Source organism: Solanum pennellii, chromosome 12 (genome assembly GCF_001406875.1).
Source record: "Solanum pennellii chromosome 12, SPENNV200".
In the NCBI taxonomy this organism is placed as follows: Eukaryota; Viridiplantae; Streptophyta; class Magnoliopsida; order Solanales; family Solanaceae; genus Solanum; species Solanum pennellii.
In genome coordinates this window covers 1,121,507-1,147,817 of record NC_028648.1, presented here as the reverse complement: position 1 = coordinate 1,147,817, position 26,311 = coordinate 1,121,507, and the positions used below count along the sequence as shown (strand labels likewise).

Genomic DNA, 26,311 nt, shown 5'->3' with positions numbered 1-26,311 from the left:
GGGGTTGACTACCATGTATACTACTACAATTTGGAATATGAAATTCACTTAGATTTTCCTTTATTTGAAGGTCCTTTTGTTGATGATTTCTTGTAAGGTGACTTCCTTGCCTTCAATTTGTTATCGGTTGACGATGACTTCCCTCCTTGGCTTCTTCCTTTCTTATCTTTTTTCACATTGTACATGTTTATAGCCTACAGTATTAAGGTGAAAAATTTGAACTAATTAGCTCGTACAAATCTCGGAGGATGAAATGATAAGAGATGTGTACATATGCATATGTTATACCTTTTGCACGTTGAGTATCTCGTGGGAGTTCTTGGCCATGAATTTGTTTAGGACTTTCTCGGTTTGTTGTCTCTCTAAGGATCCCATTCCTGATCCTTCCGCAACTGGTAGGAACTGGTTGTGGATAGGAGGGACGTGGACTTAGAATTGTACAATCGAGGTCAGAACTAAGGAAAGTTATGTATGTAGTTTTTGTAGATAACAAACCTTTCGATACTTCTTGTCATGTTTTGGGGGCTTTTCACCAGGCAACTTCTTGTCAAATTTTCCGCCACTAGCTGTTGCATTTGCTGCCATTCCAGCAACATTTCCGAGTTCATCCTTGCTAATTTTCCTTGGTGCAGCTTGTGATCCTGTTATAGGCAGTGCTGTGGCAGCAAGCTGAACATGACTGCAAAGCAAGAAATGGAGTGTGAGGCACATGTTTTTCACTGAGGTGGCCAACTAATGTATGCTGAGGAATTTTAAGAAGTTGGGGGCAAAGAAACAGAAAGAGGGCATCGCCAAATCAGCCGCAAAGGAACTCACAAACAAGAAAACTTGCGTTTGTTTTGATTCATTTACTAATGTTGTGAATTTTTTTTGGATCAACTCACAAAACAAATACTAAGATTTGCTGGAATCGATCAGAAAAGATTAGGTGACTAGACATACTTTTGGGCTAAATTAAAGAACTTTCAACAGGATCTACGTTTTTCTCCACCATTGACTTGTGTAAGAGATAATAATTTCATGCAGAGGCTTAAAGCTCTGTAACTTATAACTTATAAGTCATGAAAAATCCTCTCCTTCGAGAATGATGATAAACTTAGTCACTGTTGCATCCAATATATTTGAGAAAAGCAAAACAACAAATATGTTAAGGATTTGTAAGCACTTAGAATAAGTACAAGGAGGTTCTCTCTTTGGGAGAGTAAGAATTTTAACCAACGTGCTTATCAAGACAAATGACATCAGACAGAAGGATGCAACAGAATAAGAAAAAGGTAGATGCAAACTTCAAGGCGGAATTTAGCAACTGATACAAACAAGGCCTTGATGGTTTTCCTGAATGAGATCTGCTAACCAATGCAACAATTCAACAGCTAGTCTAAACTGGATTTTTTTAAAAATGGATTTGATACATGAGCAAAAAACACTAATAAATCCCTCATACATGGCAGGAATTATTAAAGAACTAAAAACGTTATGGCAGAAAAACATGAGAAGTTTAGAAGAACAAGACCTTGGCAAAGCACCAGCTTTTGCAGCTTCCTTCAAGTTACTATATCGGTTTTTCTCTTGTTTTTCTACTCTTTTCTTCTTTTCTTCTTGTCTCTTAGCAAAAGGATCTTGACCAGGCTCTGAAAAAAAAACAGGGAAATGACATTCAGAACAATGACAAAATGCTAATGCAGATATGTTCTTCCCTTCATGGACAAAGTATAAGTTGCTTTCCACTAGTTATCATCATGAGGACTTGATTGATATAAGAGAGTATAATCATAATCACTATCCATTAAGAACTGAAATACTGAACTTCGACGTCAAGACATACATTTGTTTTAGGATCTTATGACCCTTTGAATCCTATCATTCAAAATCCTCACAGTTGAGAGCTTGAGACATAAGAAAATTGAATATTGCAGGAGTCGAGAATGAAAATTCTCTATACTAACCATCAGTTGCCTTGGCATCAATGATTGGCACATCTTTGTCATCATTTACACGATCGTAGCCATGTCTGCGCTTCCATGAACCAGTTTGGTCATCAAACACCACCTTGTCTTTCTTACGTTTTTGAATACCTGAAAAAAAAAATTTCCAAAAATTAAGAACACAATAAAGGTCATTTAAATCAAGAATTATCTATTCTAAAACCCATACACTATTAACATGGTACCTTTCTTCTTGGCAAACACTTCCCATTTTGTTGGAGGTTTAGGCCTTGGAAGCTGAAACAATCAAATCACAATTAGCACTAAAAGGAGCAGACAGATTTAACAGATAAGGCCACAGTAAAGAAGATCTATTTTCCACTATGCATATCTAGAATATAGGGGCGGGAGGAAGGGAGGCATCTAAGCATTCTATATAAAATAACTTTAATAACAGGATCACAGAAAGAAATTCCTTAAAAAATATGAAATCAACAAACTTAGGATCAGAATATATTATAAATACTACATCGACCATTGTGCTATAATTTAGGGAAGAAACAAATGAAGTTTTAAAGTCATCAGGAGAATTGGCAAAATAATTTCTTGCCACATTATTTCGATCACGACCACATAACTTCTCAAATATGAAGGTAAAAATCTTCGTAAGCACTTTGCCCCTGTGCTCACTGTAGTAAATTGTATTATCATAGATTATGCTGTATATCAGATCCAATTCACATTTGAAGCTAGAGTCACACAATTCTCAAAAGAAATAATGAGATTCGACTATTCTTTATCAAAAACAGAAAATTTGTTCAGGCAAAGGGGTTAAAAAACAAAGACCTCATTGGAAAATCAGATCCTTTCACTGTATTATATGTACGCCCTCTACGAGAAAGAATGAAGACGAGCAAAATAATTGCAAGTTATTCATCTGTTTCCATGGACAAGTTTCTTTAATTAATTTGATCAAATTAAGATTAAAGTAACATTCTTCCTTACAGAAAATGACTTAAACGCAATTCGGAATGAGCCACAATAGAAAACAGATCAGTTGTTTCAAATACCATGAATGCGCAGAAAAATGAGTTTGTTGTTGCAAATACATGCTCTACCACTCCTCTTGGAACTGATAAGAAAAACACACAATTCTTGTGCAAAAAATAGAAATGAGGTCTTACAGGCTTCTCTCTAGGCAATCTCGTAGTTGGTTGAGGCAACTGGACAAGAGGACCATCAGGGCTTTCTGTTGAAGGTAAGTTGAAGAGAGCATCTGCAATACCTTGCACTAACTTGGTCCCCTCCTGTAGACACTCCTTCACCAACTCCTCCCTACATATTTAGAACAAGAATATATGATGAATAAAGGAAATCCGTTGAGTCTCCTTATCATTGTAACTTAGTCAAAACATCAACTTGAGCTAACATTGTTAATTGTGAGCTAGTTCCCTATCCCCATGAGTTAAACTATAAAGACAACTTTTTCTTGAATCAGGTATCATAACTAAAAATAACAACAGAACTTAAGCAAAAATTGTCAAACAGTGGAAAGAGAATACTGTAAATACATCCCAAGTTTCCACCTTTTTTCGAGTAACAAAAAAAGCATTGACAACACAATACATGTTAAAGAAGGGTACTTTCAAGAATATAGCTAACCAGTTTAATCTAAGTATCCAACTAGCTAGGTATCACTTAAACAGACACTTTAATTCGATCTACTATATTCTCAGCTAAATCTTCGCCCATTCTCAGGGATATTTTACTCTTTTGACAATTTCCTACAATTTCAGGTCTACCCCTTCATCCCAAGATAACTCTGTTACCTCATAAATCAAAAACAATAACACAACTTGAGCAAAAATCACCCAAATAGTTGAAGACAATACTCTAAAATCCTTTCAAAGTTCCATCTTTTCGAGTTAGAAAAAAAGCACAGTAATTTCCAAGAACACAGCTAAGTATCACTTTACTTTCATCTATTATAATCTTAGCTAAATCTGCACTAGTGTCTAATTCCCATATGATTTTTCAATCTTTTTGACAATTCCCTGGGGTTTTAAGCTACCCCTTTACCCCAAATAGACATTAACAACACAGCATGTTCAAAAATCTTCCGAAACAGGATGATAATACACTAAAAATTCCACCTTTTTTTAGCAGAAATCAGCACAACAATACATGTTAAAAAAAAAGGTACTTTTCAAGAAACTCAAACCTGGAAGAAGGTGTAGATGCAAAACTGTGATGTGGGTATGAAGCCATAAGATTACCTACATCCAATTCATATGATTCTTGAGCCATCTCCATTTTTTTTTCGTTTGGTTTGTTTTCTGCAGAAAACCTTACGGAGAGTGGCGAGAAGGGTTTAAGGATTTGGGGGCTGAGTTTTTAAGACAAAGTGATGGGTATAAAATGCAAATAGGTCAAACCTAATAGCCCCTTTCTACTACTCTCGTTCGTTTTAATTTACGTGACACAATTTTAATTTTAAATTTTAAATTCATACTCTAATTATAAAAAATATATATATAAATTTAAATTAGCCAGATACTAAAAAAATCAATAAAATAAATTAATAGGATTTAAATAAATACATAGTAATAGTATAATATAAAAGAAATTTACACTTTTAATATAAAAAACTTAAATAAATTCAATAAAAGTATGTATAACTTTTCATATATAAAATTAGTTAAACAAAATAATTTTTTCTTATTGTTGTCATCATAATTGGCATTTCAAAATATTTATAGAAAAGTTAGATTAAAAAAAGAAGATTTATAGTGATTATTAGTTTGATTAATATTTCATTTGTGATTCGTTTAAACTATGTAAAAGGAATAAGAATGTCATTTTAGTTATAGTTTGATTTTAAAAAAAATTTACCGTTAATATTTTGGTTCAAAATTGTCCTTAAACTATGCGAAAGGAACATAAAAATGTACCGTAATTTTAAACCAACGTATTGACGGTAAGGGCATTTTTAAGCCAAACTATGAACGGAGGACATTTTTATTCCTTTCACATAGTTTAAGGACATTTTTAACCATTTTCCCTTAAACATATGAAACAAAAAAGAATCCACATTTCAAGCTATGCGAATTGAAGTGTCAATAAGGCTACTCGTGATGTGTGAAAAAATCCTTGATAGGAAGCGTTTGTTTCAATGGACCCTATGTGGAGTGAATTCAGATTAATCGTGCTTCAATACAGATACGTGACATAGGAAAAACTAAAACCAAATATAAAATAAAAATTGGAGTATTAAAATGAGACATTATGTTTACTTCATTAAAAAGCCCAAAACTCAAAATTACTAGCATTCATTACACAAAAACAAAGTATTTTTCCAATAAGAACAAGCAACAAACTTTAACTGCAACATAGTATAGTTAGTGCTATTCAAAAATTAGCAAAACTGATGAAGGTTAAACTTCCAGGAAGTCATCAATCTGAACTAGAACCCGAGCTTGAACATCGATGAGATCATCACCAACGTGTTTTTGGAGAACGGAGATGTGAAATACTGGATGAAAATCTTGCTTTAAGTTGGTAGTTCAAGCTTATACGCCACTGCCCCGATCTTTTCAATAACTCTGAAGGATCCATAATACCTGGATGAAAGTTTATACACGCTCCGCGTAGCTACTGAAGTCTTGCAATAAGGTTGTAACTTGAGGTATACCATAACACCAGCAACAAACTCCCTTTCTTTATACTTAAGAATCCATAAATCGTCTTCACACGATTCTGTTCTGCTGCAATCTTTTCAACAACATGATCCCGAGCTAGCAACAGTTGTTCCACTGACTCTAGTTACGCTGTGGTTCTTTCCAAAAACAGACTCCAACGGAGTCATTTGAAGACTCGTATTTATAGCAGAATTCTGCCCAAGACAACCAGATTGACCAACCTTTCGGATGAGAACCAGAGAAGTATCTTAAATACATCTCTAACGTTTTATTCACCACCTCAGTTTGGCCATCAGTTTGAGAGTGGTATCTCGAAAACTAAAGCTAAACTCAGTTCCATTAAGACGAAAAAGCTCCTTCTGAATGCATTTGCGAAGATTGAGTCTCTGTCACATACAATGGATCTTGACATCACGTGTAGGCGATAAATTTGATCAAAGAGAACCTACGCAATATCTTCAGAAGAACAAGGATGTGATAGAGCAACAAAGTGAGCATATTTAGATAAGCGATCCACCACAACCAGAACAGTTGTTTTTCCCTTCGAATTTGGAAGTTCATACATCGATATGTCCTCCCAAATTCGATTAGGAATAGGAAGACGCTGAAGAACAACAGCTGGAGAAAGATTCTCGACTATTATTTTTTTGACAAACATCACAACAAAGTCGAATCCCATGAGCTTAAATGATCCTCGTGACACTTACTATAAACGAAAACTTCATCACAGAAAACCAAAACGAATTCTCAGAGATGATCTTTGAGTATTTGTAACGTCATATAACATAACCAAGAACTCATAATGTCCATTACGTGTTCTAAAACCTGCTTCCTCAGCATCAGTAGGATGAACTCTTGTCTGGTGAGTCAACACAGATCCTCATTTTCCAAATGTGGTCAGTTCTTAGACCTATGTAAACAGAAAAATAACTATTAAAGCTACTTGAAACTTCAACAAGCCAAAAATCAAAATATGTTTTACTGTTGAATTTGATATATCTATCCAAGAAGATAGCATTCTTATCTATACAAAATAGACATAACTTCAAAATTCCAAGTAGAGTGTAGCATACTAAAAGCAACAAACTCGATCTACAAACAAAAAAGGCCATTCAGTGCACTAAGCTCCCCCACTATGTGCAAATCGCGGTGAGAGCCGAACCACAAGGATTTCTATTTCCACATCTAAAACCATAGGTGAATCTAGGATTTGTATTTCTACAAGCGGTTGTTTTCATAACTCGAATCAAAGGCTAATCTAGCATTTGTACATGAGTGCACCACTAAAAAAAATTAAAAAAAAGAACTAAGGGAACCTAGTGTATCATTTAGTCTTCTTAGAGTCAAAATATTATACTAATTTTAGAAAATCTATACATAAAATATTAGTTTTATAGAGAGATCATGGATTCACGTGCTCGTTATTTTGGCTTTGTTGGTCGCATGGAGATTTATCTATCCATTTCAAACTTGATTTGCAAACAACTATTCAAAAGTTCTAAATTAAAAACACTGTTAAAGTTCAACAACAAAAGAAACTTGGAATTTTTAACCAAACTAAGCCATTATATAAAACAATTTACCAAAGTAATACATTTTTCTAAAATTTTACAAAACTAGTATAAACGTATTTCACGGTAACGTTTTACGGTATATTTTTTTAAAAAAAAACTAACAGCATTAGGTTGATATACGTTACTGTAAGTAACGTTTTACTCCTAAAGCGTTATTTTCAGTAACGTTTTACTCCTAAAACGTTACTATGAGTAACGTATATCAATCTGACGCCATCAACTTTTAAAAAATAAAATATATCCTAAAACGTTACTGTGGAATACGTTTATACTAGTTTTGTAAAATTTTAGAAAAACATATTATTTTGGTGAATAGCTTTATATAATGGCTTAGTTTGGTTAAAACCTCATAAACATAATCACATAAAAGAAAATACAAACATTAGAGCCCCTTATGATATATCTTCTCTCTTTTTTGTTTTTACCCTCATGGGATGGGATGGTTAGTTCATTTACTTTTACTTTTACTTATAGTTTTTTGTCCAAAGGTCTATCGGAAATAGTTTTGATGGCTCTTTGTACTTTCACGATTGAAAAATATATTAACCAAATTATACAAACAAGAAGTTGCCCTTACAAATTGCCATCTATGGTATAACATTAATACATGTTAATATTTCTAAAGAGTTTTGAAATAAAAACCCAAGAGACTTTATGGAGTGTTGTCATTTTATTTTTTTTAAATACTTCTACATTATTTAACAATCCCAGAAGAGGAACTACATTTTCATTTTCTTCTCATTTCAATTTTCTGTCCGGTTGGTGCATAGGTTCAAAACTCCGAGGAGTATGAGTCCGTCCCTCTACCCTCCTCCCAACTCAGGCAACACGCTCTGCTCGTGGCAGAAGCTTGCAGCAGGGCTCGAAACCCTAATTTATACGGTATCCACACATCACATGCCACGTCGAAATCACACACAAAAAAAGGAAAGGGGGGGGGGGGTATCTGATCATGTCTAGAAAGAGGATTCTATTACTCCAAAAATGAGTCATGATTCTTGAAAATGGCAGATACATAGTTTCTCTCTAAATTTGTGCCAGTGATACTGAAGGAAGCCATTGTCCACTAATCTTTTGATGTGATGACCAACAATCCCAATGCACCTATCAATATATACTGCAATAAGAAAGGAAAAAAAAAGAGTAACATTAGAATTTCATTGCACCTAGATAGCTAACCTTATAAAACACTAATGTAAAAGCATAATTAGAAGTTCGATAGACAACAAACCTTGATAATTGGTTTTTCAGTCATGATTATCGTCACCCAACCAACATAAGGCAAGAACCTGAAATTAACAAGCAAGTCGTTCAGCATTCAAGGAACAAATAGGTAACACACAAAGGGGGGCTGAATACAATTAACATATTCTGAATATACTCTCACAAGTGGGGCCTGGGAGGGTGGGGCGTACGTAAACCTTACCCCTACCTTTGTGAGGTAGAGAGGTTGTTTTCAATAGACACTCACCTGAAGACAACGTTTTCCAGAACAGGTTTGAAAGATATGATGGAAATAATGAAGAAAGAGAAGTACTGAAAATAAAAGTAGTACTATAAAAAGAATGAAAAAAAGGAGAGATATGAGTGAAAACTTCAATTCTTTCTCGAGTGTCAACAAATTCATGAAACTTCCCTAGCATGGAAATAGTGGTATAAAAAATGATAACTTGTGTGGAAATTTTACTTTACGTGGAGGATCTTCCAACGGAAAATGATTAACAATATGAATTCTGCATATTTATAATGGATTAGTTGTTGGAGTTGCAATATTGCATAGAGTAGAATCGAAAGGAAGTGGTGCCTATTCAAATAAGATAAAGCATAGAAGGGAATGAGCGCCAAGGCAACACCACTGTAAGACCTCACAACCTAACAATTGCTGATGGGTCTCTTAAGCAGAGGACCTCAAGAAACGAGAAACCAAAGATCTAAAGAGCAGATCTAACTGTCAACTCACCCAACAGCTCTCCCCATGATGTGATGACGTTTCAGCCAGAGTTGACCTTGAGCATATAGAAGTCTGTCATCACCAAAGTTGTTGTCTCCTAAAGATTTGAATCATATACAACAAAGAAAATTAGTAGTCATCATTGAGGACTAATAACCATAAAACCTTGCTTAACAACAATTAGGGGACAAGCAAATAACAGAAGGCTTTTTCAGTTGACCAGTACAAACAAACAAGCAGAAGATTATTGTCTGAAGTAAAACTTTTTCATTAGATAAAAAACTATGAAATGATTGATGAGCACCTTATGAATTGTAATAAATTTATGATAACCGATTCTCAATGCAGAGAAAGAGGGAGAGAAAGAGAGCGGAAGGGATCTATACAACAAATCCTTGACTTCTAACCTAATATGCATCATAAACAATTACCTTTTGTAAGGACGTTAACTTCTCCAGTGTCTTTGCGCTCGTGAACCTACAAGGGGAAACATAAAGAAGTAATGGTGGTTAGTTTACCCAAGAGGAAGGAAAAAGTGGGCAGACAGCAAATGTCAGATACAACCAAAATTAGTTAAGTACAGGAAACGCGTGCCTTCTTATCATGTCATTATTCAACAATATTTTAATTCCTGTTCCCTCTTCGTTCAGAAGGTTGGTACTTGGATTGAGTTTGGAAGTAAATACAACAAAGTTGTATTACAAATTGAATTACCACGTGCAGAAAATGATACAGAAAGTTGCTGATAATATTTGTGAAATTTACAGTCTAATTCTCGGTTAGATTCATCAGCGGTATATGACTCCAGAATTTACTTTTTATGTATGTACTTCTCTCAATTATCAAGGAAGAGAGGAATGGCTAATCATCAGCTAAGGCTCCAAACCAAGCCTGCTCTGATTGGTTGCATACCCTAATCTAGTTAAGGAAATAGGGTCATTCTATCACTTTATCACTTCAGAATGTGCTTTCATTTATTAGTCCCTTATATCCTTCTTTTCCTTTACAAATATTGATAATTAATTGCACATTCCTTGTCTTACTACCAGTGCACAGAAACATTAGATGCAGGCAACACAACCAGATGAAAGAAAATTTGGTACAGAGAGAAAACTTCCCAACATACCTTTATTACTCTATGAACAATTGGAATTTCACGTCCCTGTGCAACAAAAAAATGCCATCAGCATTAGTAAATTTCGAAGTCAATATAAATGACAGTAATAATTTCAGGAACATGATTTTGACAGGTTGAAGTCCAATCATAAAATAGATATTAGTAGTATTTATGAGCAAAACTAAATGGGGTCTATTCAATGAAACATTTTTTATTCTAATATGTGCCTAATCCAGTTGTTGTGGACGGAATAGAATTGTGAAAAGGTGCCAAGCTGTTTCTATGGGAACATAAATAACTCCCACAAGTGGCATTGCAAAAGCTGAGAATACAAAGAAATATTGTTTATTGTGTATTTTTAAAGCCAAAGTAACTCGAGCAGAAAACAGGTAAAACAGAAGATGCTGGTAAGCACTACTTACATCAACATTAAACACAACAATTTCTCCCGCACGAATAGGATCCTTGCTCATATGCAAGAAAAGAATGTCACCCTGCAAGAAAGTAGACGATTTTTCAGTAATACAGAGTCGAAAGAGCAACTAACACTCCACTTAAAGAATTATTTCTACTTCTCACTGTAGTGTAAACGAAAAGAAAAGGAATTCAAGAGAGTTTCTCCTCGATAGTAAGAAAGACACCAGGATCATACTGTCACTCACATGAAAGGCGTACTTTGCACAACATTAGAATAGGAAGGTTCATTATTTATTTCAAATAATAACAAGTTGCTACTAAAACCAGAAACCCTGATGTCTATTCAGCAATAAGCCAAATACAAGAAGATATATCTAGCATAGATTATGCATATTTAGATGATAAACAAGATAGTTAAACAAAACTTTTTTTGAACTCCCTTTCTTTAGTTTCATATCCTAATATCCTCTAGTATTTAACCTCTAGTAAAGAATCTTTAGCAAAGAATAAACAAACAGAGTAGCACACAGCAAAAGAAGTAGAAATAAGTCCAGCTACAGTTGGCTGTCATCCGTTTGTTTAGATGCCCTCTCCCATCCCCAAGTCCTCTTTTTTTTCTTGTGAACAAGTTTCTTTAGCTCACCCTTTTAAAGCCAGGTTCCATACTTCCAGAGAGCACAACCACCACAGGTGACTCGCTGCCAGTTACACACATCAACGCTTTCCATATTATAAGTGCGGACGTAACAATCATCCCTGAAAGTGATTATGTGAAGAAGGGTCAGACTAAAGAATATTAACTTTTACAGAGTAAAGAACAAAATCCATCAACTTCCATTTTCATACTTTTTCACACATCAGAAGAAATGAAAATAGATTTAACATTTCAAAATGAACTTTTTTTGGGAGCGAGTGGTAGAGAAAAATTTCAGAAAAAATCTGCATGTAAAGCTGTTCAGTGTTTGTTTACAAAAATTGAACAACTCAGTTCTAATATCAATTCTTTCAAGAAGTGTGGGGTGAACTGATTTTGCCAAAAAAAAAAAAAAACAAGTGCTCTAACAAATTTGAAACTATGGTTTTCAAATTGTTCAAAGACTCGGACTCTATTCTTCAAAAAAAAATAAAAAATTCAAGAAGTCAATTCTGAGTTAAAATATTTGAAAATTTGAGTCTGAAATTATTTCCCAAAGTAGTCAACTTTCACTTGGCAAAAGCAGCCAAAACAAGCACTTCTTGAAAAGTTTGTAAACTGAATTTCAAGTTCAATTCTTCAAATCAATGCCAACTAGATATTCCCTCTATACCAATCTAGAAGTCCAACTATTTTCTAGCTCGTATAATCCGCAACAAAGCAAAAACTAGACACTAAATCATTGAGAAGAGGATAGACATGCGCTTCAGCTTGCATCTGAATTAGTTCCATACTTGCACTATTGCACATTTAATTATTTGAGAAGATGATTTTCTTAGCTAATCATTTTTTCTCCATGGGCAATAAGTTTCATAATATCCTTACATGGAGATATAATTCAACCATGTCATTAACAATTAAGATATTTCTTGATTTTTAATGCCCAAAAAGAAACTACAAATATGCATAAAACAGTTCTCTCTTTTTGCTAACATTGACTAGAATATCTTGATTTGGGTATAAATCTTTCAGCTTAATAACATAAAATATGTGAACCTATAGATAATAAGTTAATAAGAGAACACAGCTATTTCATGCTCTATAATTCACCTCTAGACAATGACTACAAAGTTGGACACTTCATTTCATATTATTTCAATAATTAGATAAAGAAGAATAAGGTATAGGACTACTTGTAGCCTAGTTCTGAGCAAACTGCACAACCCAAACAAGCAATCGTTCAAGACACAGTTAGCAACCACATGAATGCCACCTAACAAGAAGCTACTTCAAAACTTCCATGGGATGTCTCAAACAAGCTTAAAAACCAACTGGACTTGGTCATTGGCCTTGAACTTAGCTCAACAATCATAAATAAACATCTAAATTTGGTTTCTTTGGTACTAAAAGCAAAACACTATAAATTTAAAATACACCATGAAACCGCTATTGATGTTTGCACCTAGGTAAGCTGCCTACAACACACCCTTTTAGGGTGCGACCCTTCCCCCAACCCTGCGTAAATGCAACAAACCAGGCTGTGCCTTTTTACCATGAAACAGATAGGAACCTAATCTATATACTCCACCAAACACCTAAAGAGAGATTTTTTTTCGAGAAAATCTCAGCCTCTAGCCTGAAATCTCAATAAATTCATCAAAAGAAATCCAAATCCTCATAAGATTAAGTTTTTCCAGAAGTTAACAGCCAGCAAAAAACAGTCGATTCATTCTAAATACTAAATCCATCAAAATGGGTCCATCAATTGATAAGTCCAAAACCCAAATAAATCATCAAAAACCCCAAATCCATGAAAAAATGAAGGTTTTTACAGAATCTATCCTCAACATCCAGCAAAAAACCAGTCAATTCATTCTGAATACTGAATCCATCAAAACGAGTCAACCCATATGGGTCACAACACACACAGCAGCACAATTAATCAATCAATTGATAAATCCAAAAACACACAGAACTGAATCAAAAAAAAAATCAAACCATCCATATATATACACAAGCTCAATGAATTGAACTGAATCAAAAGGACAAAAGATGAACACAAACCAAGACTGATTGCTTGAGTTACGAGTTGTCTGTACTGAATTGACTTTATCGAATCGATTTGCTCTCCGATCCATCCCATTTTTGCGTCTCTCTGTTTTCTTCTCTGTTTCTCCTTTTGGTCTGAAATCAATAAATCTTTGAGGGCACAAAAGTGTAAGGGCTTTTCTATCTATATAGTGAAATATTTGGGCCGAGTTTTCAATTATAGCAAGTAATGGGGCTTTTTTGCAATCTTTCACAAATTAATAAGTGATTAAATTGTATTTGAACATCAATTTTAATTAAAAAATATACAAGTGAAAAAAAAGTAAATTTGAAAACTTATTTTTATGATTGAAATATTAGTTCAAGATATAATCAAATAAAAGAAGAAACGAATAGTGTACAGGATTTGAAATAAATTTAGATTGAAATGATGAAACGTTGTGATAAGTGTTTTAAATTTAATGAGACTTATGTAATGCGAATTTGAATTACTTGACTGTGGTAAACGAAAATAAATATATTATTAGCCAAATGCATAAACGACCCATAAAGTTTACTCTGATTTTCATTTTGACCCCTCAATTTTGGTTATTACCTAGTGTGACATCATTTGCTTCTTATGTGACAAATTGGACCAATAAAATAAAAACATGTCAGCAAAGAAAAAAATATTAAAAGACACCTCACAAAATAATACCTACCCTACACCCATTTTTCTCCTCCTCCTTAATAGAAACACTATTGTCGAGACGGAATCAGAATTTTAATTTTTTTATTGATTTTAAATTTTATCAATTACGCCTTTAAGTGGTAAAAACTTTTTTTCTTGTCCGAGTGAGTTTGTGCGCATTTAAATTAAAAATATACCTTTAAGTGAATAATTTTTTTTGTTCAGAATAGCTTGCATGCATCTAGATTAAACTTGTGAATTTTTTTCGGTATGTTGTGCCTTAAGAGTTCCAATGCTCGACCCCAACTTGTTTGGAATTGAGCTATAGTACCCGTTATATATATTATCGTCAATGAAGTATCACGTTCCATTGAAGTCTTGGGACTCAATTATATTATCTCCAATAGTCTTATGAAGTTCTTAAACAAACACACACTTCTCAAGACGTAAAACTATTAGTTGTTCTTTTTTCCTAGCTCAACTATAGTTCAAGTAGTAAAAGGGAACAACTTATAGCTAGGGTGTCAAACTCGTGAAAAGAAAATGATTCAAGTATGCTTCTGACTATTAACTCGTTTAATTTTTGAAAAAAATTATAGCTTCGCTGTTGCTGAAATCAATAAGGAATATCATATACATACCTACAATTCTCCTCAATAATCATTCTAAGGTAATTAATTCGCAAAAACTAAAATTGCAAGAAGATAAAATCTTGAATTTCTCCCTTTGAATTTTACCATTCCACCATATCCTTTGACGATAAATATTGAAGTAAAAGAGGGAGGGGGAATGAAACAAGACCAATTTTTTTTTTTTTGTAACTTTCTTTATTCACAAATTATGTAATACAAAATAATAAAAACAACTTAGGCTATGAATTTTTACTTTTGTTACATCACTCACATTAACACACAAAAAAAGGACCAAATTGCACTCTATATCAAAAAATTATATATATTTAGTTGTTTTCTAATGGTAATAGTACATTTTTGCGGTATTCAGCCAAACCCCATAATGGATATATATTTCTGTATGCTGCATAATGCAACATGCAATTCTTCATAAAAACTCCAGTAATTTCCTGCACATATATGTATTACAAAAAAATCAGATAATAAAATTTTTTTGATAATAAAACTATTTTTTTATATATAATCGAGAAATTCTCGAGAGCCAGTGGGGTACAATTTTGTCTATAATAGAGTTTTGTGACGTATGCCTAATTCACACATCACTTTAGACCATGATAAAACTGACTTCATTATCCATCCTTCTTAATTTAGTAACGATTTTTCCTTTTCAGTCTGTTCCAAAAGAAATGATTCATTTCTATATATTTAGAAACAATTTAGTTTAAATTTTCTAATTTTTTTCGTTATTAATGAGATGATTTAAAGAAACACAAATTTTGTTGCTTGTTTTTAGACAACAAGTTTTAGAAGTATTCTTACTTTCTTAAGCTCGTGTCCAGTTAAAGTGTGTCGCATAAAATGAGACGAGGAGAGTAATGTCTATTTTGTTTACGTATAGTTTTTGGTAAATTGAAAGAGCTTTTTTCGCTTTAACAATCAATATCAATCAAACACAACTCAATCAACTAGTTTGTATCGACTATATGAATCTTCTATCGTTTAGCTTGTAAATGTAATTTACAGAGTGATTACCTGCTGTGGGAAGTCACCATCTTCCATCTGAGAATTGATCAACAACTTTGCTGCACGGTGAAGGGGTTTCGGATCTCTATCAGCCTGTCCAGAGTGAATCAATCCCATCAATGCCCATGCAGTTTGTACAAGATTTGAGTCATTTGTTTCGAGTTCTCTATATACCTGTTTTGATCAAAAACAAAACTCAGTCACAGTGGCTTTTCGACAGTACTCATCTAACTAGAAATTCGTAATGTAGATGTCTACGTGATCATTTTCTAAGTTGGAATGTTCCACTGGTATAGTGGAGACGAGTTGAGGTGTCTAGATGTGGCGTGCGTACTCAAATTTGGAGTGTTCAGTTGCCAGTTGAGGCCAAATTAAAGTGTCTATCTTCGTATTGAGAACCTTTCAGTGTTAGCTTGCATATTGGAATAAAATGGTTTGAAATGAAGAGGATGTATCTTACCTAAAATATCCGATCCTAACTATGTAAAGATCGAGACATTGTTGTTGTTATTGTCGTTCTTTAACGGGGAAAGGAGTGTGGAATTTAAAAACAATGCATCAGACTTTAGATGCAGATAACTCAAATGCACTGACAGAGAAGTCCTGAGAAAGGACTTTTACTTTTACTTTACCTTGTCTGGGCAAGAACGGTAGCTTTCGCCCCAACCACCATCGGATCTTTGTGTTCTTAGCAGAAATTCAACGCCTTTACGAACAGCTGCACAGTTGTTGTAGGACTTGCCTGCTGCAGCAAGCCCTCCAAGAGCAAACCAGGAACCATATGTGAAGCAAACACCCCAGTTACCATACCTGTTAACATGATTACTCGTGTCATATGTTATCGAACTATTTGTAGTAAGTTCAAGACGGAAAAGAAATATAATATACCATGAACCATCAGGCATTTGTACATCTTCAAGATATTTAACAGCATTATCAATGAATATGTTGATCTCCTTGGTTCTGTGTCCGGGATACAGCTTCTTAAACAGAACAAGTGCTTGAATTGATGAGGCAGTGCATTCGATGTACCTGGATTGACATTTAATCAGTGTCAAGCTGTAAAACGGAGACTAACAAGAAAAGGGAAAGAGAGAGGAGTTATAGTGATCATACTCGTGCTCAATGACAATATCCGCGAAAAATTCAGTAGGATTGAGCAGCTGTCAGTGAATAAAACAGAACAAGAAAGTTAAAATGGTTGAAGGTTTTTAACAACGTTGAAATAAATCACGGAAATAGGAATATTGTGTTACCTCCAAATACTCGGAGGCTCCTGCAGGTTCCCATGCTGCTAAACCGCCATTTTTGCTCTGCGATTTTATTTAAAATGGATCTTATTATAACTTTAAGATATAGGTTTCTCTTGAATTTTTTTGCAAAAGCAGAAAACAACTTCAGTGATTAATGATTTGAGGGCACATCTTTCAGTGTTTACCTGTAATGAAAGAATAACATTCACCGAGTCATACAATCGCCCTGGCTCCATTGCCTGACCGACTAATTCACGAGGCATTGTAGACAACAGAAGGCAGCACTAGACAAACAAAAGTTAAACGAAAAATTAGGCAAACTTTCTAGCCATCATCTTACCATTTGTCAGCAAATTTCAAGAAATTGAACTTTGAGATACCTTTAATGCTTCAGCAGTGCAATCAGAGACTTGCCATCCATGATCTTGATCTGAAAAAGTCCATGATCCTTTTGAGATATGTCGATACATACCTTTGAAATCACCAGAAGGATTGTCCGTCACCTACGAGAGACTCTCACAGTGTAAGACTTGGTTGAAACGAAAACATTAGAACAAAGTTCTCGTTACTTAAATATCCAAACCTGAGATTGTTTTATAAAGTCATGTCCTTTCCTAAGCGTATCTGCTATCTCATCATTCATCTCACTGGCCAATAGTGCTTGGATAGCAAAACCAGTATCCCATTCTTGACTACCGAAACTCTGAAATTCGACGACAAATAGTCGCCTATTCAGTAACAACATATCCTACTCTTGCTTATTCTGGTTTGTCAAATAGTACAATTCAGATTTACAGACCTGCATTTTCATTCCATCTTCAGCTACCCATAAATAATCAGGGATCCTAGCAAGATGTTTTTTGAAATAATCGCCGTTAGGATCCTCGACCCAACAAGCAAGCATGCACAATACCTACACCATCCATGTGTTTCATCAGTGTCTAACAAAAGAAGTCATTAACAAAATGCAGGTAATTCTGTAATCTGTTCAAAATGATTAAGTTGCCATACTTTTTCGACACATCCGATGGTGATGTATCGACTATTCTCGTCTTCATAGTGTATGTGTTTCATGGTAACTTCAAGAGCTTTGTTTCTCAGCTTGTTGAAAGGCCAACGGGTCAACAAAGGCTCGGTACATATGTAGAGACTATCCCACATCAAATCTTGAACCAACGGATGAGGGTAATAAAGATCCTCCTGCAGCAACAAGTTTGTGTTTGAGCATTCGTAGAAGATGGTATAATGTAGATACTAACTTCAAAACTGAGGACTCGTTTGGTTCTTAAACAAAGCTATACAGGGATAAATACTACCTAACTTTATGTTGGTAATCAAACGATCTTTGATAGTCATACCTTTGCACATACATGGCGCACTTTCTTCCAGTTAATTTCATCGTATGGTCGATCATATAACTCTTCCCTTAGTTGCAAAATGAGAGGCGTGATTGGACCAACGAATCTCTTCCCATAGAGGTAAGACATCGGCATGTAGACCATTCGACAGTAACACCACATTTTTGCTGCATTTAAGTCAAAGTGTCAAAATACGAGGCAGATCGCAATGCTGCATAGCAAATCCTGAAAAAAATATTAACCAACCTGGATGCACGGGAAGAAAAGATGGAAGAATCCAAAACTCAGGTGGCATTGGATTGGTTCCTATCCATTCAAAAACTCCAAGAATCTGATTAAAAGAGCGGAAATTTCTCAGCACAAGAAGACAACGTTGCTCGACCCTCCAAAAATGTTGCCGCGTCCATGCCAGATCCTTCAACTGCACTACTTTTGAAGGATCCAACACACACACGACCACATTTTTGAAGAGTCTGAACAAACATACATGTCACTAGAAGGTTACTTCACAAGGGGGAATGATATAATTCACTTATTTTAACGTGAAATACATAACCATCCACTATCTGTTATAGACTTTGTACGCAATCATTGTATATAAGTTAAACCATAGTCATACCGAGAGCCATGTTTTTCCCCAAGAAGGAATTGCGGTGACACTACCATGATCAAGAATCCATTTCCTTGCTCTAGCACACGCATTATTTACACCGCCATCCGGTCCTTCTCCAAGGATCCTCATGCAAATGTAACTCAGAGCTGTACAGAACATAGTACTGTGACCTCCTATGTGCAAACCCCATCCCCCATCTTCGTTCTGAAACAACGTCAGCAATTTACAAACGAGTTTAAGTTCTATACACTCATGACATCGTACACTATCTATACTAATCTTAAATTTGTAACATTAAGACGCTAAAAAAGTTAACTCATACACATCGCCATTTTATTTAAGTTAAATTCTTTAGGAATCAGTGTATACTCATTGTGACATTACGTTCGTATACCTGATGACAGTATATATACCGAAGAATTTCCTTTCGATGCTCAGCTGGGAATACAGTATTAAGATGCCCAGTGATATACATACACATAACCTGAATTCCAAGGTAAAAATTAGCTTTAGCATATCCAAGTTCCAATTTTGCAAAGAAAAGGAAAGTAACAATACATTAACTTGTGATATTTACTATCAAGAGTGGATCCAATGTTTCAAAACAAATTCACCTGAACTCAATATTTCGACACAAAATACAGATTTTTACGCCAAAACTCACAAAAAAAATCTAACAATTATTAGATCTAAACAAATGTTAAAAGTATATTTGTACAATGTATTCAATACATAGATAAACACTTTAACTCGGCCCACAACAGACAACAAAACACTCCAACATTCAGTATACACGTCTAGATACCTCAACTCATCTCCATCATATCAATTGAACACTCTGAGCTTACAAAATAATCATCTAGACACCTTCAAAATTTATGTGTCACGTCAGCATCATCAGATGTCCACGAGATATATTGGAAATGAGTTAAAGTGTTTAATTAGTTGTTAATTAACACCAAAATGAACTGTCTAGATGTGTGCTCTCAAAGTTAAATGTTACTTACTTAACGAAGGTCAAATTTAAATGTCTACACCCTACATATAAATTTTTTATAATTATCTTATATGTGATCTGATCGCGTAAATATTAAAAACTTACCAAAGGTGGAAGAAAAAACAAAGGACCAGCATTTTCAGCAGGCCAATGACCATCAGTAGCCTGTAAAGCTGAGAAGAAATGAACTGCTCTATGCAATGCAATTGTAGCAATTTCATGGCTAATTTCTTCACCTTCTTCTACTTTTACTGCTGGAATTTTTTGTTTAAAATTTTTCTCTCCAAGAAACTGTAAAAAATTAAAAATAAATAAAAAAAAGTGAGTGAAATTTAATTTGCTAAAAAAAGAATTAATTTTCTTAGTTTCAAGGTTACTAATTTTATTTTTTACGAATAGTTACATGTAATTATCTTTCAATTGAATATGCTACAGATAATTATTTTCCTTTTTTTTATTTTATCATTTGTAATTACTCGAATAAAATTATATGAGAATTTATTTTTACATTATTAATAAAATATTTATTAAAAGTAAAAAGTGATACCAACAAGTGGTGTTCGAATTTTTAATGTTGACTCTTCCAACTCTATTTAATTTTATTAAATAATAATCACTACTTGAAGTCAAACATTCGATGATATCGAACACTAGAACTTTTTCTCCCTATGGCTCTATTATATTTAGGTTCGTGTGTTACAAAGATTTTTTTTTTTTTTTTGAAATTTTAGTATAATTCGTAATTTGTGTTACTTTGTGCATTTAGGGTAAACCTTCTATTGTGTAATAACCTGAAAAATCACATTAGAAATGTAAATTGTATTAGGCAAACCGTATGTAACAGGTTCAACTTAGACGACGTTGAGGGGGGATCGATCTACGAATGACCACCCTCCAAACGAACAGATGACTCAGTTTCAGCTTGAACTCAAAATAAATAATTAAGGAGGGATGAATTCCAACTATAAGCGTATTTATTATTGTTGTTGGTCTATACTCTCTCCGTTTCAAAAAGAATAGTATCCTTTCCTTTTTAGTCTATTTCAAAAAGAGTGACATTTTTTTTGGTAACATTTTAATTTCAGCTTTCCACGTGACATATTTAAGGCCACAAGACAAAGAACAATTTTGTACATTTGACCTAACTTTAATTTATGACTATAAAATTAAAAAATCTTTCTTCATATTTTTAAACTCCGTACCAACTTAAACCAGATCATTCTTTGTGACGGAGGGAGTGTTATATTTTTGTTGTTGTTATATACTAATCCACAAAGTATATTAGGGTCTTCCTCTAATAGACTATTTTTTTGGTCTTTTCTCTCTTGTCTTTCAAGTCTTAATTGGACACCTTTTTCATATACCCCACCCCACCCACCCACTTTTAATGATTTAATTTAGGACATAAATAGAATATGAAAAACGAGTCATGTCATCAATTTAATTCTCTTGTGTAGGTAGATGTTGTCACGTAGAATTGATAATAGGACAACTTTCACATATAGCAAATAAAAAATTTATATTTGTATGTTATAGTAAAGTTTGCATAATTGCGCTTCATAGCAAACATAGAAACTGTATAATTAGCTATACATATACAGTTGAAGCAAATTGTATAAAACAAAGTGTATAAAACAAGAAAGAGAAAGACACTTGGGCAGAGTGTATAAAAACGAAGTGTATAAAGCGAATTGTATTATTATAAGTGTATAGAACGATTATATACAATTTGAATTTGTATAAAATGAGAAAGAGAGAAAGACAAAAGAGACTTGACAAGGAATACACGATTGAATCGAATTGTATAAAACGAGAAAGAGAGAAAGGCAAAAGAAACTGGGCAGGGGATTATTTTTATTGTATAATTATAAGTGTATAGGACGAAAATATATGTACTTGCATGTGTATATACAATTTTCTCACGCTTTATACAAACAGAAACACAATTTATACATTGAAATGAGTCGATATATTTACCTGTATCCGCCAAAGAAGATCACTACTAGGCTTGACTTTATAACGATTATTCCAAAATTGTTGTCGAGCCTCTTCTATCTTAGCCCGTTCTTCTATCGTTCCAGCATTTGGATCGAACTCCCACGTTTGTCTTCCAACATAGTTATTTGTACTATACAAATATGGACCATTTTGCCCTTCAGCAATTTTCAATTTCCACATCCTTAATCGAATGTTCGAATGAACTCTTGACGTCTACCACCTCAACAATAAAATATATGAAATTTGAAATATATGTTGTCCTTACGTATTTTATCTGTCTTTACAGGATAGAGAAGTTGTTTCGATAGACTCGATTAAAAAGAAAAGTGATGAAGAAGGGAAAATTGTATGTATACTTACTAGGATAATTATATGTAGAGTTGTTGGAGATAGGAAATAAAATGAGTGAAATTTTACTTAAATAATAAGAGGGAGTTTATGCTTAAAGAGTGTAAGGTATAAAGGGAATGAACAATAAATTCGGTGAACTTTATTTTATTTTATTTTATGTTAAAAGATTCATTATAGTCTTTATATTGGAGGAATTTGGGTATAAAGCAATAACAAAAAAAAATATTTAAAAATAGGATTATAAAGTTTGGTATAAGCAAAGTCAAGAAATTATGTTTGTGTGGAAAAAAATTGGTGATATTATGCAACTATTTATAATACAAATTACTAGTTTTGTTTTTTTTTTGTCATTATGATGATGATAAAGATATATACCATCTACTGGTTGTTTTTTTTTTTGAATTCCTTTTCTTGGAGAATTCTTCATATTGTCTTGTTTCAACTTTACATAAACACACTTAAAAAATAAATATTACAAATATTTGAAGTTAAAAATTATGTGAAAATGTATGTTATTATCTCCGTTCACTTTTAATTGTCATAGTTTTCTTTTAAGAGTCAAATTATAAAAAATTTGACTAATATTTTACGATTTATTTTTTTATCGTATTGATATGCAAAAAATTGCAATTTATCGTACTTTTTGACTTTTGTATAGTTTTTAAATATCGAATTTTTTGTTTAATATATTGAATTAGTTTAATCTAATTTAACTTTAAAATTTAGTGAAATCGACTTTTTAAAAAACACATCATGACAAAGAAAAATAAACCGAAAAAGTAACTAATTATATATCCATGAAATACACATGTTTTGCATTTATTGGCTTGGTATAACATACTCAAAAATTTAAGTTTATGATAAAAGCAGAGTATTTAATTTTGCAGAGCTTGTAGGGTTATATGTAGGTTCTTATATTCTTAGGTAATTTAAAAATGTATTTTATCTGCGTGAAATAAGTAAATTTTGAAAAATTTAATAAGATTTTGTATCAATATATAAAAATGTATAACCTATAAAAATAATCGAGTTGATTAAGTAAATGATCTTTCAAATAAAAAATCTCGAGTTTAAAAATTTCTATATACTTTCTTAGTCGAACTTGTCGCAATGGCTAGGATTTCCCTGTCAATAACAATTTTTTTTTAAATTTTTTTGTCATTTAAAAAAGCATAAAATCTACACTATAATTAAACCAATAAAAAAAGAAGAGAAGACAGTCACTTTTCATATTTATAATACATTTTATATCCTGTCTTAATTATAAGATTACAAAAACTAAAGTAATATACTTCATATAATCTCTTATAAGATTAGAAAAATCATATAAAATTTTTCTAACATCGATAAGTAAAATATATTAACTTAATTAGATCACTTTATCGAATAATTATAACTAAATTTATATAATAAATATTACTGATAATTGTTACTTATTCTTTTTTTTGGTACAATGTCTAAATTCCATTTATTGGACGCATTGGATTATTTTTTTATAGATAAAACAAAATTTAGGCATATAACAACAAAAAGACAAAATTATAGTCATCTCAAGTAAATTAAACCAAATAATCAAATCAGCTAATTTGGTTGAATTAAACAGAATAAAATATGCATGTTATTGATTTATCTAAAAATTATTTGAATTAAAATAGACTAAAATGTGGAATATGATCGAGTTTGTTCAATTTTACTAAATTTTTATTATTTCCTTTTATAATTTTGAAGTGCCTGATAAAATTATTACAGTATATTAGACAATTTTGCTATCAACATAACTTTTGATGATTAGTATCGTCTCAAATTATCTGTCATATTTATTTAAAATAATTATCTTAAATTATTTACTATTTTAGAAATTTAAGATAAAATTAATTGTGTTTTTCCCTTTTACCCTTAAGAGCAATTACTTTTGAAATAGCTAAAATATATCACAAGACATAACAAAGATAAAATATGTAAAAAAAAATTAAATTAATATTTTCTTAAGAAACGTGTAAAACAAAATTATAACAGATAATTTGAGACGAAGAAAATACTAGTTATTACAATTAATTTTAATATCCTAGATACCTGAACCCTCTACCAATTAAGCATCCGAGTGAGTAAAAATAATTTTGGCTAACTCATATTTTATCCGTTACTATCCAAATTAAATATAAATAATAATCTTTATTTTATTCATTTAAAATATCACTCGATCAACCTATTAAAATATAAAAAAAACTAGATGAGTTGACAAAATTATGACACTTTGAAAGTCTATATTGACTACAAATTAAAAGTGTGGAGCTACCTAACTTTACTAAGTGCAATTTTGAATAAAAATCAGTTATAAGTCAATAAGTTCCAAATAAATTAGGCAATGTGATCCTAGGTTTAGTACAATCCACTTCTTTTAGGATATGTACAAATAAATGTATATTGCACATATATATTTAGCTGAAAAAATAACAATTCAAAGTTTTCAATTAATTAATAATTCTTATAAAAATTATAAATAAACAAGAATACTTCTTATTTTTAAAGCAGAACGAGTGATATATTCAACAATTGTCGATGAAAAATACAAGCAAGAGTTAGAGGTGTTAATATGGGGTGGTCCATTTCAATCGGACTAACTCATATAAGTTTTGAAATTTAAATTGACAGGCTAGGTCGGGCTGACCCATTTATTTTGTGGACCAGAAAACGGTCAACCTAACCCACAAGTACGTGGGCTACAGGTTTTGCAAAAATATATTTTTTATAATTTTTTAATCAAATTATAATTTGAAAATATTATCATAAAAATTGACAAGATAATGTCATATGGTATTCGTGTTACTACTTGTTAATCAAATCCACAAATAAAATTATCTTTATAATATTTATTAAGTTTGATTTCAAGTAAAAGTATAGATAGTTAAATAAAAATAGTAAACTAATTATTTTTTTAATGATCATAATAAAAAATAAAAATATGACAATATTTTTATAGGCTATGGCCTTCTTAGTGATTCCCTAAAAATTCTTTTATGTAGTACATATTTTATAAACGTAATTGTATTTAAATTTTAATATTTAAAACTTCAAAATAGTTTTTGAGTTTGAATTCTTATTAATTTTAATATTCTATATTGTTTATATTTGGACCATGGATCGGCCTTATCATATTTCTCAAGTCTCACTAATCAGTATACTTATTCAGGTCCCCTATCATTCACGAGTTAAATCAAACTAATCCAACAGGCCTAACCAAAATCGATATTATTGAATATGCTTTTATTTTCTACTTTGGAAATTTGTAAGAAAACACTAAGGATTGAGGAATTGTACCTTATTATTAATTATAATTAATATCACTCAATATTGACATTTGACAATTACAAGTGAGGAGCTATACCTAACTTTAATTAGTGCAAAATTTAGGAAAAAATAGTTAATAGTCATTAACCTCAAAATACTTATTACATAAATAGTATTTTAACTTTAAATGTAACACCCATAATTGATTTCTATTAAAAAAAAAAGTGAAGCAAAAATACATTTTTATTGTAACTTGAGGAACTTGTATTAGTTCTCTTTAGTTTAATTCTGGTTTTCTTATGTCTTTTTCCTCAAGATGAGTACTAACTATTAAGAAATTTCTCCAAATTTTTTTATAAATTATAGATTTGGGGAAACTACTAGTATCTTTTTTTAATTTTAAAGCGAATACTTTTTTTGAATTAAATTTATTTAGTTAAAATGAAGTTTGAAATGGATCGTTAATAGAAATTTGTCAATAGACACAAATATAAAAAAGTAAATCTAATGTGAGGACTTAGGGTGTGTTTGGTATAAAGGAAAATGTTTTCGTAGAAAACAAGTAGATTTTGGACTTATTTTCTCATATTTGGTTGGTGCGTAGAAAATTTTTTTCGAAAATGATTTTTAGTGTTTAATTTATGAATGAAAAATGTTTTTGAGGAACATCTTTTATTTTTACTAGAGTAGAAAATAATTTATGAAATTGAAAATAATTTTTAAAAATAATTTTTTTTGGGGTGATGGTGGGGGTGGGGTGGGG

At 32.3% G+C, this 26,311-nt stretch overlaps 3 protein-coding genes across 4 annotated transcripts; all 3 read right to left on the bottom strand.

Moving 5' to 3' along the window:
- Window positions 1-3: 3 nt before the first annotated feature.
- LOC107005388 (ribosome biogenesis regulatory protein homolog) lies at window positions 4-4,331 on the bottom strand. The gene is made up of 8 exons (XM_015203973.2): window positions 4,147-4,331; window positions 3,110-3,260; window positions 2,171-2,222; window positions 1,947-2,075; window positions 1,514-1,631; window positions 496-679; window positions 289-402; window positions 4-194 (listed from the first exon to the last, which is right to left on the bottom strand). The coding sequence occupies exons 1-8, from the start codon at window positions 4,236-4,238 to the stop codon at window positions 45-47; spliced, it is 990 nt and encodes a 329-aa protein (XP_015059459.1). The 5' UTR covers window positions 4,239-4,331; the 3' UTR covers window positions 4-44.
- Window positions 4,332-8,150: 3,819 nt separating this feature from the next.
- On the bottom strand, window positions 8,151-13,570 carry LOC107005361 (signal peptidase complex catalytic subunit SEC11A-like). Its single transcript, XM_015203937.2, has 8 exons — window positions 13,381-13,570; window positions 11,326-11,438; window positions 10,688-10,759; window positions 10,275-10,310; window positions 9,580-9,625; window positions 9,158-9,245; window positions 8,429-8,486; window positions 8,151-8,314 (listed from the first exon to the last, which is right to left on the bottom strand). The coding sequence occupies exons 1-8, from the start codon at window positions 13,457-13,459 to the stop codon at window positions 8,264-8,266; spliced, it is 543 nt and encodes a 180-aa protein (XP_015059423.1). The 5' UTR covers window positions 13,460-13,570; the 3' UTR covers window positions 8,151-8,263.
- Window positions 13,571-14,832: 1,262 nt separating this feature from the next.
- Window positions 14,833-22,518, bottom strand: LOC107005698 (beta-amyrin synthase). Of its 2 annotated transcripts, XM_015204341.2 has the most exons (17): window positions 21,889-22,518; window positions 20,017-20,202; window positions 19,309-19,398; window positions 18,921-19,118; window positions 18,548-18,632; window positions 18,302-18,468; window positions 17,955-18,143; window positions 17,743-17,856; window positions 17,527-17,646; window positions 17,324-17,446; window positions 17,129-17,227; window positions 16,947-17,003; window positions 16,807-16,853; window positions 16,579-16,722; window positions 16,323-16,500; window positions 15,700-15,864; window positions 14,852-15,116 (listed from the first exon to the last, which is right to left on the bottom strand). In XM_015204341.2, exons 1-17 carry the CDS (start codon window positions 22,087-22,089, stop codon window positions 14,994-14,996), a joined length of 2,286 nt encoding a protein of 761 aa, XP_015059827.1. In that variant the 5' UTR covers window positions 22,090-22,518; the 3' UTR covers window positions 14,852-14,993. The 2 variants fall into 2 exon arrangements, with proteins under 2 accessions (XP_027769123.1, XP_015059827.1); XM_027913322.1 differs by lacking the exon at window positions 20,017-20,202 and having other exon boundaries at window positions 14,833-15,116.
- Window positions 22,519-26,311: the final 3,793 nt, after the last annotated feature.